The sequence below is a fragment of the Python bivittatus genome, unplaced genomic scaffold (genome assembly GCF_059951505.1).
Source record: "Python bivittatus isolate LINGU-HERP-01145 unplaced genomic scaffold, Pbiv_v1 ctg000350_np1212, whole genome shotgun sequence".
NCBI lineage: Eukaryota > Metazoa > Chordata > Lepidosauria > Squamata > Pythonidae > Python > Python bivittatus.
In genome coordinates, this window is record NW_028277074.1 from 34,481,270 (window position 1) to 34,498,641 (window position 17,372).

Genomic DNA, 17,372 nt, shown 5'->3' on the forward strand with positions numbered 1-17,372 from the left:
ATACTCAAAAAGTCTGTGGAAGAGCATGTACCTTGACTGTCTTCCAGAAAACTAGAAGATATTCATAGCAAATGGGACAGTAGAGTCACATGATCAATAGCCCAAAGTAACACCATTATTATTATCCCCAAATCATGGTAATTTCTTCTCTGTAACTTCTACATTGGGCGGGTGGAGCTATTGTATTTGTACATGTCCCATTAAGCTCCCTGATGAAAAGCTACAAGCGCATAGCGATAGCCATAATGAAAACAAGCACATTTGGGATAGAAGAAATGAGGGCTTACTGCCTTTTCACCACAAATAAAGTCACAAGTTTATGTGAATAACTAGGCATGTGAAATTCACATTGTTTCTGGCACAATGTTCTGACCCAAAGTATGAATTCAATAATGTGGTCATTTGGACCTTTAATCAAGATTCTTAGTAGTAGAGTAAAATTTTTCAAACTCTGCCCTTTGGCTTTTCTTGCAAATTCCTTCCACTTTTGTCTGATGTTTTGCTCGCAATAGCAGTTTGTTTTCTTTTCATGAATATTAAATGACTGAGAACTTCATTTCTAGGTACTGTAAAAGTATTTCTTATCAGAAACCCACTATAAACACTAAAAGCTTAGCAGCAATCTTGAAGCCAAATGCAGGCAAGCATCATTTTGCAGTTAATGTTTTTGTAGCACTAAAGAGGGGACATCCTAGTTAGAGAATAGGTGTAATGGTATGTGGGAAAGACCTGAGACAGGGCGAAGAGATGATGCCCAGGGAATGGTCAGATAAGAGACAGCATAGCCCGCAGCTGCATAATGGCCATGGTAAGAGGCTCGGAAGGGAGTCTCCCTATTTTCTCAGGCTATACAAGGGGAGGCAGGAGAATTGTACTTTCAGACCTGCAAGATTTTGTAAATGTAGCTTTACAATAAAGTAGTATTAGCTATCTGTCATATTTCCTGTCTGGCCTACCTGGTAAGGCTGACAATAGGGTAACAATTTTTTTTTTAATAATGTGAGAATTCAGACTGATGCATCCCTTGTTTACCAGGGGACTTAAGACTATTTTATCTGAAACATACATCTGTGCACGGTTCTTGACCTACTCGAAGCATGATTTTTCCTTGCAGGTGAATACCTCAGTCTTTTCTATCTGTTCTCGTAAGATCTGACCCATTCACAACTTTGTAGCTCTAGTGTGAACCATTTCAATTTGTTATTATCTTTACTGAAGTGTAGCACCCAGGACTCAACATAGTATTCTTAAATAAATAAATAAATAAATAAATAAATAAATAAATAAAGGCTCTCCAAATAGAGTCCAGCAAAACTGTTATTGCTCTCCCTCACTGACTGAAGAAAAAAATGCTTCGGTTTCATAGTCTAATGACACTCATTTACAAACCAGACTCATAGGAACATTTATTTTTTGAACTGTGTCATTATGCTAGTGCTGCATTGCCAAAAGAAATGTTTCACATAGTTCACAGATTGCCATAAGTCACTACTGGTTTATGCCAGCTGAAACCACTGTCTGTTAGACTCTTATGTACACAGATGTGTTCTTTGGCCCACATCCAGTAAACATGCTCAAAAATCCTATTAGTCCTGATTTCCATAAGAAACTGCCAATATTTTTAAAATCTTTCCAGCCAAGAATACTACTCTCCACAGACAAAATTATACACAGGCTCTGCCAGCATTTCTCCCATTTTTAATTAAATATGGCATCCTCATTTTTATTAGATGAAGCAATGCCACAGGACCAGGATGGATTTAAAGCAGAAGCATTTTGGATTTCGAAGGGAAGGTGTTACTTTCAGCTGCTAAAATGTGTTGCTGCTCTACGGCATGAGAGAACTTCCACAAAGATGCATCTAACAAAGTTAAAGCTGCAGTGCTGTGGAGCATGGTAGAGTTCTAGATTCTCATCAGAGGAAGGAAACATATTTCTCTGGGTTACAGGAGCCACATATGCAGATGTAAATCACATCCTCCTATAAGTAATCAAATATATAACAAGCTGTGTATGTACCTGTAAGGCCTTGCCTTGCCTTGCCTACCCCATCCCATCCCATCCTCTCCCACCTCATTCTATCCTATCCTTGCTTTAATTCTATGGAGACTTTCTCCATCAATTAGCATGTTCTATATTTTCTCATTCTTCAAGTCTGCTTTCATTATTCTGGGAGGCTATTTCAAGCCTCAGTGGAAAGCTTTACATTTTTAAAAAGTCAGTTCAAATAGCCAAGAATTTCATACAATTTTGCCTGAGGATAATTGAATCATTTTTCTTACACTGTGCTTTTTAAAAAAAGTTTCCTTGGGAGTGCAAGATCCAATGCTTTGTCTTTCTAAAAAAGCAAAATAACACAACCACAACCTTTCAATGTTTTCCGGGCACAACCAATGTATCGGTGTGAAGGGGAGGAAGGATACCGTCCTGGCTTTGGAGAGCAAAGATTAACATTTGGTTTTGAGGATGACCTTTGCACTCTCACTGCTAATCTCTCCCAGGATAAGGCACTCTTACCAGGAAAATCAAAATCCTCTTAAATACAACATTGGATTATAGAATAAAGTTCCGACTGAAGTGTGTGCACATTGCATGCACATACACAACGTGAAATACAAATCCACATACTGTTACAAACCATAGGAATGTTATCTGGAGTTCTGAAGATTCCCTGTTCAGGTTAACAACACAGGCCAAATTTACAAAGACTCTATTGGTCAAATGCACTAGAATAAATACAAACTATTTAAGGGCAATTATTTCAGTTGGGTTTAAAACAGACAATGTCCTTTGTAATGTGGGCCATTGTAAATAGCTCAGCATCAGCTGAAGTTTAAAGCTCCAGCACCATGCTTGTTCGGAAATAATCTGTTGCTACTTTTATGTAAGATCTTCAAGTTTGGTTTATTCCATCAGGAAAGTATTGAAAGGAACCTCACTTTTCTTCCCTGCAACTCAGGAGTCAGAAAATGTTCAGTGGTTGGGGGTGGTAGTTAACATTTGGGGAGAATCTGAAGACTACAGAGGGGAAGACAATGAAACAAAATAGATCTGATTCTTAATCTTAACTCTACAGGAAGACCTATATTGCCATTTTGAAAAAAAAAACATCAAAATAGAGAGAAAACATGCTATCAATGTTCAACAGTACTGATCCGACAAAGCCCTTGAGGCTACTAATGTTGTTCTTGGACCAATCATCATAACTAATGTTGGGTCTATAATCATTACTTCAAATCACATGCTTAAATGGAAATGGAAGTTCCCTGCTTGATCAAAGAAAGGTTCCAACTAGAAAATTTTGTTCTCACTTGTAAAATATATTTAAGTAAGGTAGGGCATTGCTATTTGATTACATGGTAATAGTAAATAATTGGCATAATTCTATGAAACTGAGTAATATTAAACTTGTAAATATGAAGAAACTAGAGCTTCCTTACTGAGAAACAAGTAAGGAATCAAGTAGAAGATAAGAACTGGGAGAAATGCTGTTTTACATGAGATAAGTGTTTGCAAACCACTGGCCTAATTCAATAATATAAGGTAGGATTGTTTTGTTGAAGTAGCCAAGATAGCCATTCTTCTGCTATTTTCTCTTTTTCGTGTTTCAAGTTGTTGAATTATATCATTTGATTACATAGTGTTATGTAAATTGTACTTTAATTACTTATTGACCAACATGGTTCTTTGTAACGAATCCTATTACGCTTTTTCACTTGTGTATAAACAGGTAATAATATTTGTATTTTTTAAAATTAAAATAACAAATACTAGCTTCCAGTTCCGTTTTTCCCAAAAGACATAAGATATATTAATCAGAACTCACGAAGTGTCTACGCTTGGTAGGGAAAAAAGATTTTCCATAAATGTCCCATGTCAGTACTTCTATGGGTGCTGATTTTAGTGTATTGTTATTATTGTTGCTGATTGACTAAGAATGCCTGTAATTTAGTATTGTTACTCAGTTACCATGGCCTGACTGTATATGTTGTAGTTCTTCCTGACTCACTGAAGTTAGTTCTTCTAGAAGTTTCAGGAAAGCAAGAAGTAGAAAAAACTATTCCTGATTCTAGTGTTGTTTATTTGATCAATAGAAAAGACACAATTCTCATTCCTCAGGTCTAGAAGGAGCAAAATGAATTAAACTGGAGATGACAACTCCTCCTCACAAACATGAGGGCTGAACAAACGTCTGAGGCTGTGACCAAACCTTTGGAAATGAAAACATCTTTCAAATATTGCCTCACGGTGGGGTAAGATCTGGCAATGAGGGCAGAACTCATACAGAGAAGGTGAGAAGAGCAGAAGTACACAGTATTATCAGCTTAACAAATTTAGTTTTAAATGTGCCTTTCAAATGTGTACCTCCTTCTTCTTTGGGTCAGAGTTTTTCATACCAAGCTCTGGCATAGGGGAGAATTTTGTTACCTGTTTATATGGCCTTCCATTTTTCTGCCAAAATCATGTTTTTTTAAGAGTAAAACCAAATGTTTGCTATGCCTGGCATGACAATAAACTTTCTTTTGATTATCTTGAATCTACTGCAAATTTAAGACAGATACATAATCTACTAACTAAGTTTCCATCCTGCCAGGATTTTCAGAGCTTCAAATGCCAAGGAAGCAAAGAAGGAGAAAAGAATAAAAAAGACAAAGAACCATGATAAGACTCTGACTCTGTTGTAATCGGCCATTTGTAAGGGCCATCCTCCAGTTGTGCTGGAAATTCTGAGAGATGTAGAAGGCTATTTCATATGGTTTTGCATCCATTGAAAAGAAATAAGACGACAAATACCATCCCACTGGCTTTTACTGAGTAATTCTTAAAGTAAACATTTCATAGGTATAGATTCCAATATGCCTCCTTCACACTGATTATCCATGAAAGAGGCATGTATGGGCAATAGAACACAACAGGGAGATGACATGCTTTGGACATAAAACAAACAATTATTTATACTTACTCTATCCTATTAACTTTCATTCAAGCATCTACATTTTACAAATCGGATATGACAGCCTGAAATATTATTTTTGCAGCATGCACAAATGTCAGAAAAATTAACTAACTGCACTCCAGATAACACACTACTGCATCATTGCTTCTAGTAAGAAGTGTCTGGCATCAGTCAAGCACACAGGAGCATTCTGTTTTCCTTCAGATTAAGCACATGAAAATAGCACTGCTAAATAACAGCACATTTACTTGTGCTGTGGAGAATTCAGGTGCCCATTCATTCTGGGGCTGCTGATATATCTCAATGAACAAATATCACATGGAATAAACACATTTGCACTTCATTAACTTTTCCCATAAAGAAAGCCAATTAATTGCATTTTTGGATCTGGGTTTATTTAATAAAATATTTAATATTTAATAAAATGCAAATTATAGTTATATACACATATAATTATTTAAAACATAAAATATAAAAATAACATGAGACTTTTGATAGGGATTAGCTGGAAGACAGTTTAGGTTTCTAAAATCCCTACACAGAAATACTGTGTGATTAGCATAGAAGTGTTTCAGCAGCGTAGAAGAGTTTTGGCCTTGCTGTTTTCAAGTCTTCCTGATTCTGATTCTCTGGGTCTGGCTTAATCAGAGCTGATAAAAGAGTGATGATTACAATAGGATATACTAATGAGAACCATCTTAGTTCAACCCATTACTATGCTTTGCAATTTAAAGTGCATAAAACTGTGAAACTTATATGGAGTGGATGTATCCGAATTCTTCTGTTCAGATAATCAAAGCCAGGTCATTTTATTTCAAATGCTTCTCTGACATTTGGAAAATCACATTTTCCTTTTGCTCTTGAATGCAAGTCACACAAAAGGAAGCTCTTCTCTTTCTGCACTCCCAACTGATGAAGATGGGAATGCTGGCTCAGAGCAGCATGAGCTGCTTTTACATTTCATCATTCCTTGATGCTTTTGATGCTGCTGCTTTTTCTCATTGGAGAAGAGGAAAGCCAACCAAAGCAGAGAGTTTTTTTCCTATCCTGTTGGGTTCGAACTTCATTAAGGTATAAAACAGCAACAACAACTGAACATTTAAATTCCATTCTGTGACCTAAGACATATTTTTCAGAAACCAAGCATATGCCCAACATTCACTTGTAGAGGTTTACCTGATACTATATAACACTTTCCCATTTTTGGAAATCCTTAGAAGCTTGTTGTCTGTGGTAACATCGTGGAAGTTTGCACCCTTCTCGTTGGCAAAGAATAAATCGGGTTTCCAAATAGAGTCCAACATTGATGGATCCAAATCCAAGGAGTCATCGGGGTATTCACTGTAGGCAAGACGAGAGTCGTTCCACTGCTGCCTCAAAAAAATGTTCACTCTGTAGTCCTATAGAAATGTCAGACATACTGATTATTTAATCTTTTGCCCAGGTGAGATGTCATTGTACTTTCAGACATTGCAACCTAGATCAATTACTGAATTAGCTGATGCAATATTATGTTTTATGTTGGTCAAGGACAATCTGGGAGTTCTTGTTGTTGTTCTTATTAGTATTATTATTACTCTTATTATTGAAATAATAAAGCTATGGAGTGGTGGTTTTACCTCGGTTTTCTCAGGACCAAAACAAAATTAAACTCTGACTGTATCATGGAGTGCAACTTGGACCAAATTTGCTTCACCTTTCAGCTGCATCTTTGGGAACGAGAAATATTCTAGGAGCGAGTATTGACATGGTATCTACTTCAAGGCTGCTATGAGGTCAGGTGGCATTTTGCTTATCAAAGGAGCATGGGGAGCAATGGCATGAAGACCCACCAGTCTTCATCTTCCTTAAAAACATACCTAATTTCATTTTTTCAAATTCAAGGTACTGTCAAGATATTGCTTAATTTGTTTTCTTTTCCATATAGGCTTTGTTGCACCCTAATCGCTTCTTGGATAGAAATGAAGCAATCAAGCCCATGAGAGAATCACCTGCTCTTCAGTTTTCTAGCTGAGCCAGAAAAGTGCTATTCAAACACCTGCTCCATTGAAAGTATTCTTGTATTTGAATGGATTTACACATCTGCATTTTCAGTAAATACACATACCCATATACCAACCACTGTCACAGTCAGTCATAAACTAAGTGTAGCTTAGGCAAGATTGAGCAAATCTTGGGCAAAGTTCTTGTAATGAATGAATACAATTATTATGGCAACATAACAAGAACTTGACCATGAGCTTAATTGCCAGGCAGACATTTCTCTTCTTCCCCCATCCCATATTGAAAGTTAGTGCAGAACTATTCGGCTACATAAAGCTTCTTGTTATTTACAGTGTGTTCACTGATTGGTTGGAATTATGCCATAATGCATTACTTGCAATAACAAAAATAATGTGAAAACTGTAGTACATCTGGTAACAAATGGCTTTGCAAAAGAAGAAAAGGTTCCTAAAGAGGCAATGCAGGATTTTAAAAACGAATTATTTTATCCTCCCTCACAAAAAAGAGAACTTTTATTCACAAGAAAACTCTTGAAAATTCAGTACAGCACTCTAAAAGAGCACAAAGGGGTCTGAAATTTGAAATTAATTTTATGCTGCAATCCTTATGGCAGTTACTAGAGAGTAAGTTCCACTGGACAAAATAAGATTTTGTAAAACAATATTACCCTGTATTAAAGGAAGGGCCTAGACCTTAGTTCTAGCTCATCACTTGTCTTTGCTAGGAATGATAGAGGTAACTGTGTGATTATAACATGGTTTGGTTTGGCTAGCTTTCCACTCCATGGAAACTATAATTTTAGATCAATGAAAAGCTTTTCAAAAATTGCAATGGCAACAAGAAATACACCAGAGGATACCCAAATCATTATGGAACTGTTGGTGTATTTTATAAGACAATCTGGTAACTTGTGATTAGGCAGCAGGAATTGAGTACAAGTTGTTACCTGCAGATCACATCCTGGTCTTTTTAATTATTATCAATAATATTTATCCAGATTTGTTGAATCTGATACAGCAGATATGGGTACAGTTACTCTGGGTATACGATAAACTGGAATAAATCTAGAATTTTGCCAAGGTATCTATAGAGGTATATAAGAAATTAAGGTTTGTTTATTGTTCTGATTCTATTAAATATCTTGGAATTTATTTCTAGAAAAATAATTTTTTCAGCTGAAACCAGTATTCAGACTCAAAAACACATATAAATGAGGACCTTAAGACATAGATGAGATTACCAAAGAGATTGTGGGGAAGAATTAATCTAGTGAAAATGAATATGGCTACAAGATTGATGTATACTTTGAGAGTGTTGCCTGTGCTGAATCTTCTCAGGCACTTTAAACAAAATAACAAGTTATTTTTTTAAAAAGAAATTAGTGGAATAGTCAAACATCTAGCAGGGACATATGCAATGAAGGTGCCAAAGGGGTCAAAATAGTGGATGCAATTGCTTGATGTCAACATACATAGAAACAGATGGGATTTTGATCTACAGTTGTACTTTCCAGTTTGGCCCTCTCCCCCATTGTAGACACCTCCAACACTTAGGATCTCTCTTTTAAATTATAGCTTCTGTATGATAAAAGTGGTCTTAATTTTCTTGATTTCAAACTATGTCGTGAGCCTATCTATTAACTTCAATAAAATATTGTAATGGAAATTATTTTGGCTACCTACCATTGTGGATACAACTGAACAGCTGGCACCCTTGAAATCCTGACAAAGACTTGATTCCCATTACAATAAGAATTCTGTGATATTTCCAACACAAAAGACAATTCAGGGAGACACAATGGTTACCAATTGGCTTCCAGGTGCAATTTAAAGTTCTAGTTGTTACCTATAAAGTAATTCATGGCATAATGACTGGTTATTCAAGGGACTACCTATCTCCCAAGGTTTCATCCTCTATAATCTAGTAGATTCAGCATGCTCCATGTACCATCAATCAGGGTCACTTCATAACCCTAGGGACCCATATAACAGGCTTTCTCTGCCAAGCCCCTGACATCTGGAATAGCATCCCACTCTGAATTGCCCCTGCTCCAAGTGGCCCCCACTCTGTCCTTATGTAAACAAGTTCTTAAAATGGACTCTTCTCCAAGCTTTTGGCTCATGCAGGTAGTAGACTCTTGTGGAATGCTTGATTCCTAAGATTTTGTTAGTATTATTTTTTTGTTATTTCCCTTTGCATTGTTTGGATTGTATTTTTTAAAAACTACATAGACATATATGTACATTTTTGGGCACAACTGGGCAAGAAATCAACATTTTATTTGAATTCTCATGAAAAATTGAGAATTCAATTTTTAAATTAAGAAGGTGGGAATTTTTTTAAAAAATATGATCAGAAAATGGGATACTTTTAATCAGTTAATTACTAATGATATTTTAAGAATTTTATAAGATTATTACAGGAATATAATTTACATAAAACAGATAGATGGCAATATATTCAGTTTTATTTTTATTATAGTCTTTGATTTGGCCACTGAAACTCCTGTAGTTTTCACAGCATTTGGAAAGTGTTTTCATAAAAGCTATTCATGACAGTAAGTTTGGATAATTGAAAATTGGAGTATTCTATATTCCAAAACCAACTGTCTCAAGTTTTAAGGAATAAGAAATACATATCTTATAATCTGGAAACTAGGTTAATTCAACAAAATCTTTTGGGGGAGTATATTTAAATAAATTTATTTAAAATATCCAGTGGGTATTTCAAAAAGAATAGTTATCATCCTTCCTAAGTCAGAGATGAAAAAACTGCTCTATCTATCTATCTATCTATCTATCTATCTATCTATCTATCCATCCATCCATCCATCCATCCATCCATCCATCCATCCATCCATCCATCTATCTATCTATCTATCTATCTATCTATCTATCTATCTATCAATATATCTAATAATATATTGTACGTATGTATGTATGTCCTGTTAGGCATCATAGCCACCAAGCTACAGGACCATAAGGGCCAGTACATGAGCACAGCTCAGAAGGGCATTGGGAACACCAGAGGCTTAAAACGCCAGTTGCTCATAGATAGAGCAATTGCCCTAGACTCAAGGTCTAGACAGACCAATCTGAGCACAGCCTGGATTGACTACAAGAAAGCCTACAACTCAGTGCCACACACATGGATTTGTGAATGCCTGGCGCTATACAAAGTCAACAGGACACCAAGGACCTTTCTCAAGAACTCAGTGGGACTGTGGAAGACAGCACTGGAAGTCAACTCAAGACAGTTTGCAGAAGTGGCCATCAAGTGCGGCATATACCAAGGTGATGCACTGTCCCCGCTGTTCTGCATAGACTTGAACCTCCTCAGTCAGATAATCACAAGGACTACATATGGATATAAGTTCAACAGTGGAACTACTATCAGCCACCTCTTCCACATGGATGACATCAAGCTGTATGCTAAGAGTGAAGGAAACTTCAACTTGCTGATCCACCTGACACGGATCTACAGTGAGGACACTGGGATGTCATTTGAACTGGAGAAGTGTGGCCAGATGGTAGTAAAGAGAGGGAAAGTAGTTAAGACTGATGGAGTGGAACTACCAGCAGGGCACATAGCAGATATACAGACGAGCTATAAATACCTTGGTACCCCACAGTCACATGGGAACCACGATGGGGAGGCGAGGAAGACAGCAACATCCAAGTACCATCAAAGGATAAGACAGGTCCTGAAGAGCCAGCTCAATGGGAAGAACAAGATCCATGCCATCAACACATACACCTTGCCAGTCAATCAGATACCCTGCTGGTATAGTGAGCTGGTCAAAGGAGGACATGGAGGCTGCCAATGTGAAGACCTGGAAGCTCTTCACAATGTACTGAGGTTTCCACCCCAAGTCCAACATCCAGAGACTATACACCATCTGGAAAGAGGGCGGATGGGGTCTGGTGAGTGTCAAAGCCACTGTCCTGGATGAAACCCAGAGCATTCAGGAGTACATCAGTAAAATGGCACCCAAAGATGAGCTGCTGAGAGAATGCCTGAGACAGCAGCAGACATGGGAGGAAGCTCAAGCAGAGGAAGTGCCATGGCAAGACAAAGCCCTGCATGAGATGTACCATTGACAGATAGCTGAGGTGGCTGACACTGGGAAATCTTACCAGTGGCTGGAAAGGGCTGGACTAAAAGACAGCACTGATGCACTGATCATAGCAGCACAAGAACAGGCACTAAGCACCAGATCCGTAGAAGCAGAGGTCTACCACACTAGACAGAACCCAAGGTGCAGACTGTGCAGAGAAACCTCAGAGACAGTCCAACACATAGTGGCTGGGTGTAAGATGCAGGCAGGAACAGCATATACTGAATAGCACAGCCAAGTAGCTGGCACTGTGTACAGGAACATCTGAACAGTGTATGGACTAGACCCTCCCAAGTCCAGATGGGAGATTCCACAGAAGGTCATGGAGAATAATAGGGCAAAAACCCTGTGGGACTTCCAGATCCAGATGGACAGGCAAGTACTAGCCAATCAATCAGACATTGTGGCAGTAGACAAGGACAGAAGACAGCAGTGGTGATAGATATCAGTGCCAAGTGACAGCAACATCAGGAAGATGGAGTATGAGAAGCTAGAGAAGTACCTGGGTCTGAAGAAGGAACTAGAGAGGATGTGGAAAGTAAAAGCCAAAGTGGTCCCACTTTGGTGGTAGAAGCACTCAGGGGTAGGACTCCTAAGCTGGGAGATTGGCTCCACAGATCCCAGGAACAACATCAGAGGACTCTGTACAGAAGAGTGCAGTGATAGGAACAGCTAAGATACTGTACAGAACCCTCAAACTCCCAGGCCTCTGGTAGATGACTTGAGATTGAGGAAGACACATACCACCCATAGGGAGGAGAGGGGATTATTTTATACACACACACACACACACACACATATACACACACACACACACACACACACATACACGGATTGAATATATGTATGTGTCTGTGTGTATAAAATCCAAACATTTCTTGAAAGGAAGATGTTGGAGTACTTGATGGATGGTGGGAAAAATGAAGTGAAAAGAAATTAAATATACCCAGATTATCTCTTTAATTTAAATTGCTCAAATTCATTTTTAATCATTGAGATTAATTTTTCCAGCAGAGCCACATTCCACACTTTAATATCATTTCTGCCATAGCAGATGTTAGTGGACTGTGGTATGAAAAACAGGGTTAAAATAAAGGCCTGAATATACTGCATCTAATGTTCTTTAACAGACATGGAATCAGACTGAATACAGCGCAAAATAGAATTTTCTGGGCCATCATATTCTTTGCTGATTGTAAAATCTCTTCCCCAAATGTTTTAACCTTCAACAATTTGCAAAATCCTAAAATGAAATGTGAGTAAAGATTGTTTTGTTATCCCAGCAGTTCCTAAGAATAAACTTATGTACAAGCTGAAACCATCATAGCATCTGGTAGAGCTTGGGTGAAAAGCTTTTTGGGACAAGGCTCTGTCTAGATCTTCCTGAATATATCACAGGCAATATGTCAGCATAATGTGGGCATAATCCAGGGATGGTTAAACACTGAAATTTATGGGGGTTAAAATCGCAGATAACTACTTGAGTCAAACAGATATCACGAAGCCCTGACGTTTTATTTTTTTAGGGTGGCATTAAATGAAATCCATCCTCAGCAAGGATGCTTTCCACTGGAGAAAGTGGAACAATGACTGGATGTTTCATACATAAAATTCTATATTAATTATTCTCACTGTTGTCTGGCATTTATGCTTAGCAGTAGACACATCAAGTTTTAACCTGGGTGATCAAATTTGTCTCAGGCAAACAGAAAAGGGAGGTTCTAGAAGTAGCTTTAAAAGAGAATCATTTTTAATCACTGAGAACATATTTAGAAAATCATTGAAATTAATAGCATATAGTCTTACATATGGTTCTCATGTCTAATTCATGGGAGCTTACTCTCACATAAGCGGGATTGCAATCTTAAGCATTTAAAAATTTTATTAGCCTTTATTTATTTATATTTATTTATTAGAACCACCAACCACAATGTGTGTAGATCTTAAATGCCATTCCTGCAAATTACACTCTTTCCTCCTCTCCTAAATAACAGACTGGAGGGTGAACATTGACACAACCTGACAAAGTTGGGCTGAAAAGGGATTTTCTGTAGGTACCCTTGCTATATTCACAAGTCAGGAGTACCTTTTTCAAACACCCACAAAAGCCCCAGATTAACCAAGTGTGCACTTTGGCATAACCCTTCTATAAATAGTCCTTCTCACGTGTTACCCATTATTTGGGGAAAGAAAAAGAACGTGCTACCTTTCCCTGTGCCTACTGTCAGGCTCCTGATGGCCAGGTTGGCCAGTCACTGGAACTAAAAAGTCTACTGTGCAAGAGCCATTTGTTTATTGGTCTCCATGCAACTACAAACATAGGCAATCAGCATTCGAAAGCAAGCAAGAAGTCTTCCCAAGTACAGCCATCTCCCATTGTGGATGTTCAGCCCTTGCCAAATCCTATCATCCTCCATATATCAAGCTTGGATCTATGTAATAAGGGAGTCAGCACTTCATACAGAGGTTTTCATATACCATTAATATCCTAAAGCACATGGAGCGTTTTCACAAGTATAACCAGCTCCCAACTATGGATTTTCAACACTGACACATGGGACATGCTTTCAGACATATGGTAGAAAGGGGATCCCAACTCTTCTCTCTCACACAGTGGACTAGGAGTGTGGGGAAAGAATTAAAAGGGTACAATTAGAAGGATCACTGGACTTATATGGTTTGAGGATTATACTTTATCATATAAGGTACTCTCCTGCTAGATGCTCTAGTATCTAAGACTAAGAATATAGTCTATTTACTTAGAGAGTAAGATTATATACTTAGATACTATATTTTCTGGTAGCAAATCTACTTAATGTGCTTAAAATAGAATATATATCTGTGTGTGTATTTGCGTGTGTGTGTGTCCAAAGCAAGGATGTTTTACAAGGTGTTAAATTAAATGGCAACATTATTTAATTATTTTGGAATATCTGCCTGGCAAATTATTATACCAGTAAAAGAAGACTTTTAAAAGAAATGAGATAAAGTAAGCTGAACTCCTGAACTCCTTGACAACATGCATACATACATATATAAAATGCTTAAAGCCAGATAGATATAACCTCTTAAAGCTGTATAAGATATTGATTTATAATTTTGGTATCTTTGGAAATGCTCAGTCCTGGCACTGTGTTAAAATGTAGCAGCATGTTATTTTAATAGCTGTCGATCTAACAAATCTTGGCTTTGTGCCTCAAAAAAAAAATCCTTAACATAAAAAATAGTGACACAAAAATGTGGAAATACTTGTCATCTTGCCAAGCATTTGGAGTGAGAACAAAAAGGCAGGGATGAAAATGAAAATGCCACAAAAAAAGCCGGGTGCATTAATTCAAAATGTGAATGTATATATAAATATATAACAAGCCCAATTTCTGAAATTTCAAGGTAATAACTTTAGAAACAGAAAGATTTTTTAAACTTAAAATTGCAGATAATGAGCAATTTAAGCTTTTAAAGTCACATACATTTATATTTTTTAAACCCATCTCAGATGAAAGTGAGAGTCAAAAAGGAAGTTTCGAGGTGGGGGGGATTTTTTTTCTTGCCAGAAACAGAATTCCATATTAAGAAGTGGGTTTATATCAACACACAATGAGTAACCTTCAATTTGACATTCACTTCCCACTTTAACTTCATTTAGGTTGTCATAAACATCCAGCCACATTCAAACACCTAGGCAAATATTGATGGATATTCAGCAGAACAACTTCTGGAAGTCCCAGAAAAGTCAGCATTTCATTATATCACAACACTGCTTATCATATCATTAGATTGACTTTATAAAGCAAAGCGGATGAGTAGTAGCTGATGTCTGTCTTTACGAGCATTCCTTCAATCTGTTTCAAAGATATTCTTTTGTGAGATCTCAGCTTTAAGAAAGTCAGCAACAGACATCTGAACAGCATAGATCTCCTTTGACACTGTCAGCAGGTATACAATGATTTAGCAAATGAGGCAGCCGATAGTTTTTGTTTGAAGCTACTCCACTATTTAGCTCTTTTTTTGTTAGCTGAAAAGCAGTAATAAACCCACAATAGATGCACATTAATATATTATAGAAACAATAAAATGCAATGGAGGAGTCTGATTAATGCAATCAGCATTAGTTCGTGCAAATATCATCATTGAATGCCATCTTGTAAAGACTAGGACTTTCCTAACAGAATCTTTCCTTACTTAGAAATTAAGGATATCAACATATCTTTTCTGAGAAGGATTGGAGAATTCAGGCAAAAAGGATCTTTGTTCCAACTGGTTTTCTGCATAGGGTTGTATGGTAAAGTATGAAAACAGGGCAGAATGCAACACTGTAAGCACACGCTTGCTAAGTACAAAGCTGCAGACTGCTGATGTCATCAGGGGATGACATGTAAAATGTAGAGAAGTGTTCTGCTTTTGTCCCAGAGTGGCAAAAATCCTAAAAGTATTTTTAAAAAAAAACCCCGAAATGCTGCTTAATCTAGCCCTTAAAAGCAGGAGCTAATCTCACACACTAATTGAAGAACATGATCTGTAACGTATTATATTTAGCTGAACCTGCTCTCAGACTCATGCTTGGTGTATTAAATATAACAGTGTGGCTAATTTGTGAATTCCAAGGTGTGGTTGAATTTAAATAATATGATCCATTAAAAAAAAAAAAAAAAAGCTAACACGGGGCTGGACTTATCATTGCCATGGAATATTAGAGGGACAACACTATTGTTTTTCTTTTTAAGAAATGTGAGCTGAAGGATGACTGCTGCTTTTCAGAGACACATGAGAATATCTCAGATTTGTCTCCATTCTGGGCACATAGAAGCTCTGTTCCTGTAACACAAACCATCTCATAATCCTCTTTCCCAGTTACAGACTTACCAGGGTATATGGTGGCACATTATCAGAGGAGCTGGTTTTGTGCTAAATGGGCTAAAATGCTAAATGGACTGCCATTCCATGTCCCAATTTTATTTTTCTTTTCTCAAACAGAGCAAAAAATTAATAAAGATCCATGATGACGTGAAGTACAGATGGATTTGAAGAAGGAGTCTATCTTCTATTATTTCTGCATATTCTGCCTATGTGGCTATAATATATGTGAGAAAGAAAAGGAAAGAAAAGTAAAACTGCCAGCTTCCATATCATCTTGTTAATCAGCCACTGAATGTGGGCTGGAAGCAACCTCTTGGCCTTGTTTCTAACACTGCTGTTTCAGTATATGCTCCCCTTGCTTTGGAGTCTAGATTTTTGAGTGACTTTCATGGCATTTTCCTCCCAAAGGAATAAAGTTGACACTTTATCTCCATAAGATTCAAGTCACAAATGGTCTAACTTGAATAAACAATGTTGCATTTCTCACCAGTTGTATGTGAGTAAAAGCAGGACAGCCCTAATGCGTCAGGTTTACCCTGCACCCTCAGTTGTTTCTCCCATAAGATGCTGCTATCGTAGTCCATCCCACTAAACTAAGAGGTAAAAACATACCTCAGTAGATGGAAGAGCCCAATAGGTAACTAATAGTGTTCTCCTATATTCTGGGTTGATTTGTGATACAGTTGCCGAAACAGTTGGCCATTGTCGATGTAAGCAAAAACTATTATTTGCCCCATTCTTCATGCAGAGTTAAAGCCATGGGGCCTGCCTTACCAGTAGGGAATATAAGAAAGACAACTGCCTCAATTGGCTCATTTTGATCTTCATGAAATGTTGTTTGTTTATTACATTTTTATTCTGCCTTGTAAAACTGATATTTGTGTAGGCTCACCATACTTTAATTTATTGCTGTAATTTGAATGCCAGGGAAGGGGGGGGGGGGAAATCACCTCACAAGTTTTCCCCCTGAAAATAACTGTTTAGATTTGCCTGAAAGACAATAGTATACACTGTTGGTCACCCTCACATCTGAGACCTCCACATGCAGGAGATCTCAGATCAACAGCACATGCCTCTCCTTCTCAAGATGGCTTCAATGGTCATCCTCACTCACCATTGTAGTTTCAGCTATTGAACCAAAGCTGTTGATAAATATGTTGCAGGTAACATTTACAGGAGGACCTGCAAGTTGAATAATAAATAGAAAAAAAAAATGACAGTTTGTGTTTATGACATATATCAAGGATAGGTGTTTCAGTGGCGGTGGCATTGCCGCACTTACCATTGTGGTTTCTGTGACTGATCCAAAACTGTTGATAAAAATATTGCAAGTAACGTTTACTGGAGGACCTGTGAAATGCAATAAAAATGTTGCAATATATATCATAGAAAAGTTCTTCTCCACCAGCATCTAAGCAATCAGGAGCAGTGGCTGCT

The 17,372-nt window shown here is 37.5% G+C and overlaps 1 protein-coding gene across 2 annotated transcripts in view; it reads right to left on the minus strand.

The window, feature by feature from the left end:
- Positions 1 to 17,372, minus strand: part of GLRA2 (glycine receptor alpha 2) — a 127,105-nt gene that overhangs the window by 87,107 nt on the left and 22,626 nt on the right. Inside the window, exons 3-4 of one of the 2 annotated variants that reach the window (XM_088144432.1) lie at positions 17,050 to 17,117; positions 6,134 to 6,357 (exon numbers count right to left, since the gene is read on the minus strand). In XM_088144432.1, coding sequence (XP_088000558.1) covers positions 6,134 to 6,357; positions 17,050 to 17,117 — 292 coding nt within the window. Of the gene's footprint in view, positions 1 to 6,133; positions 6,358 to 17,049; positions 17,118 to 17,217; positions 17,286 to 17,372 lie in introns of both variants that reach the window. The other variant, XM_088144431.1, reaches the window with a different exon arrangement.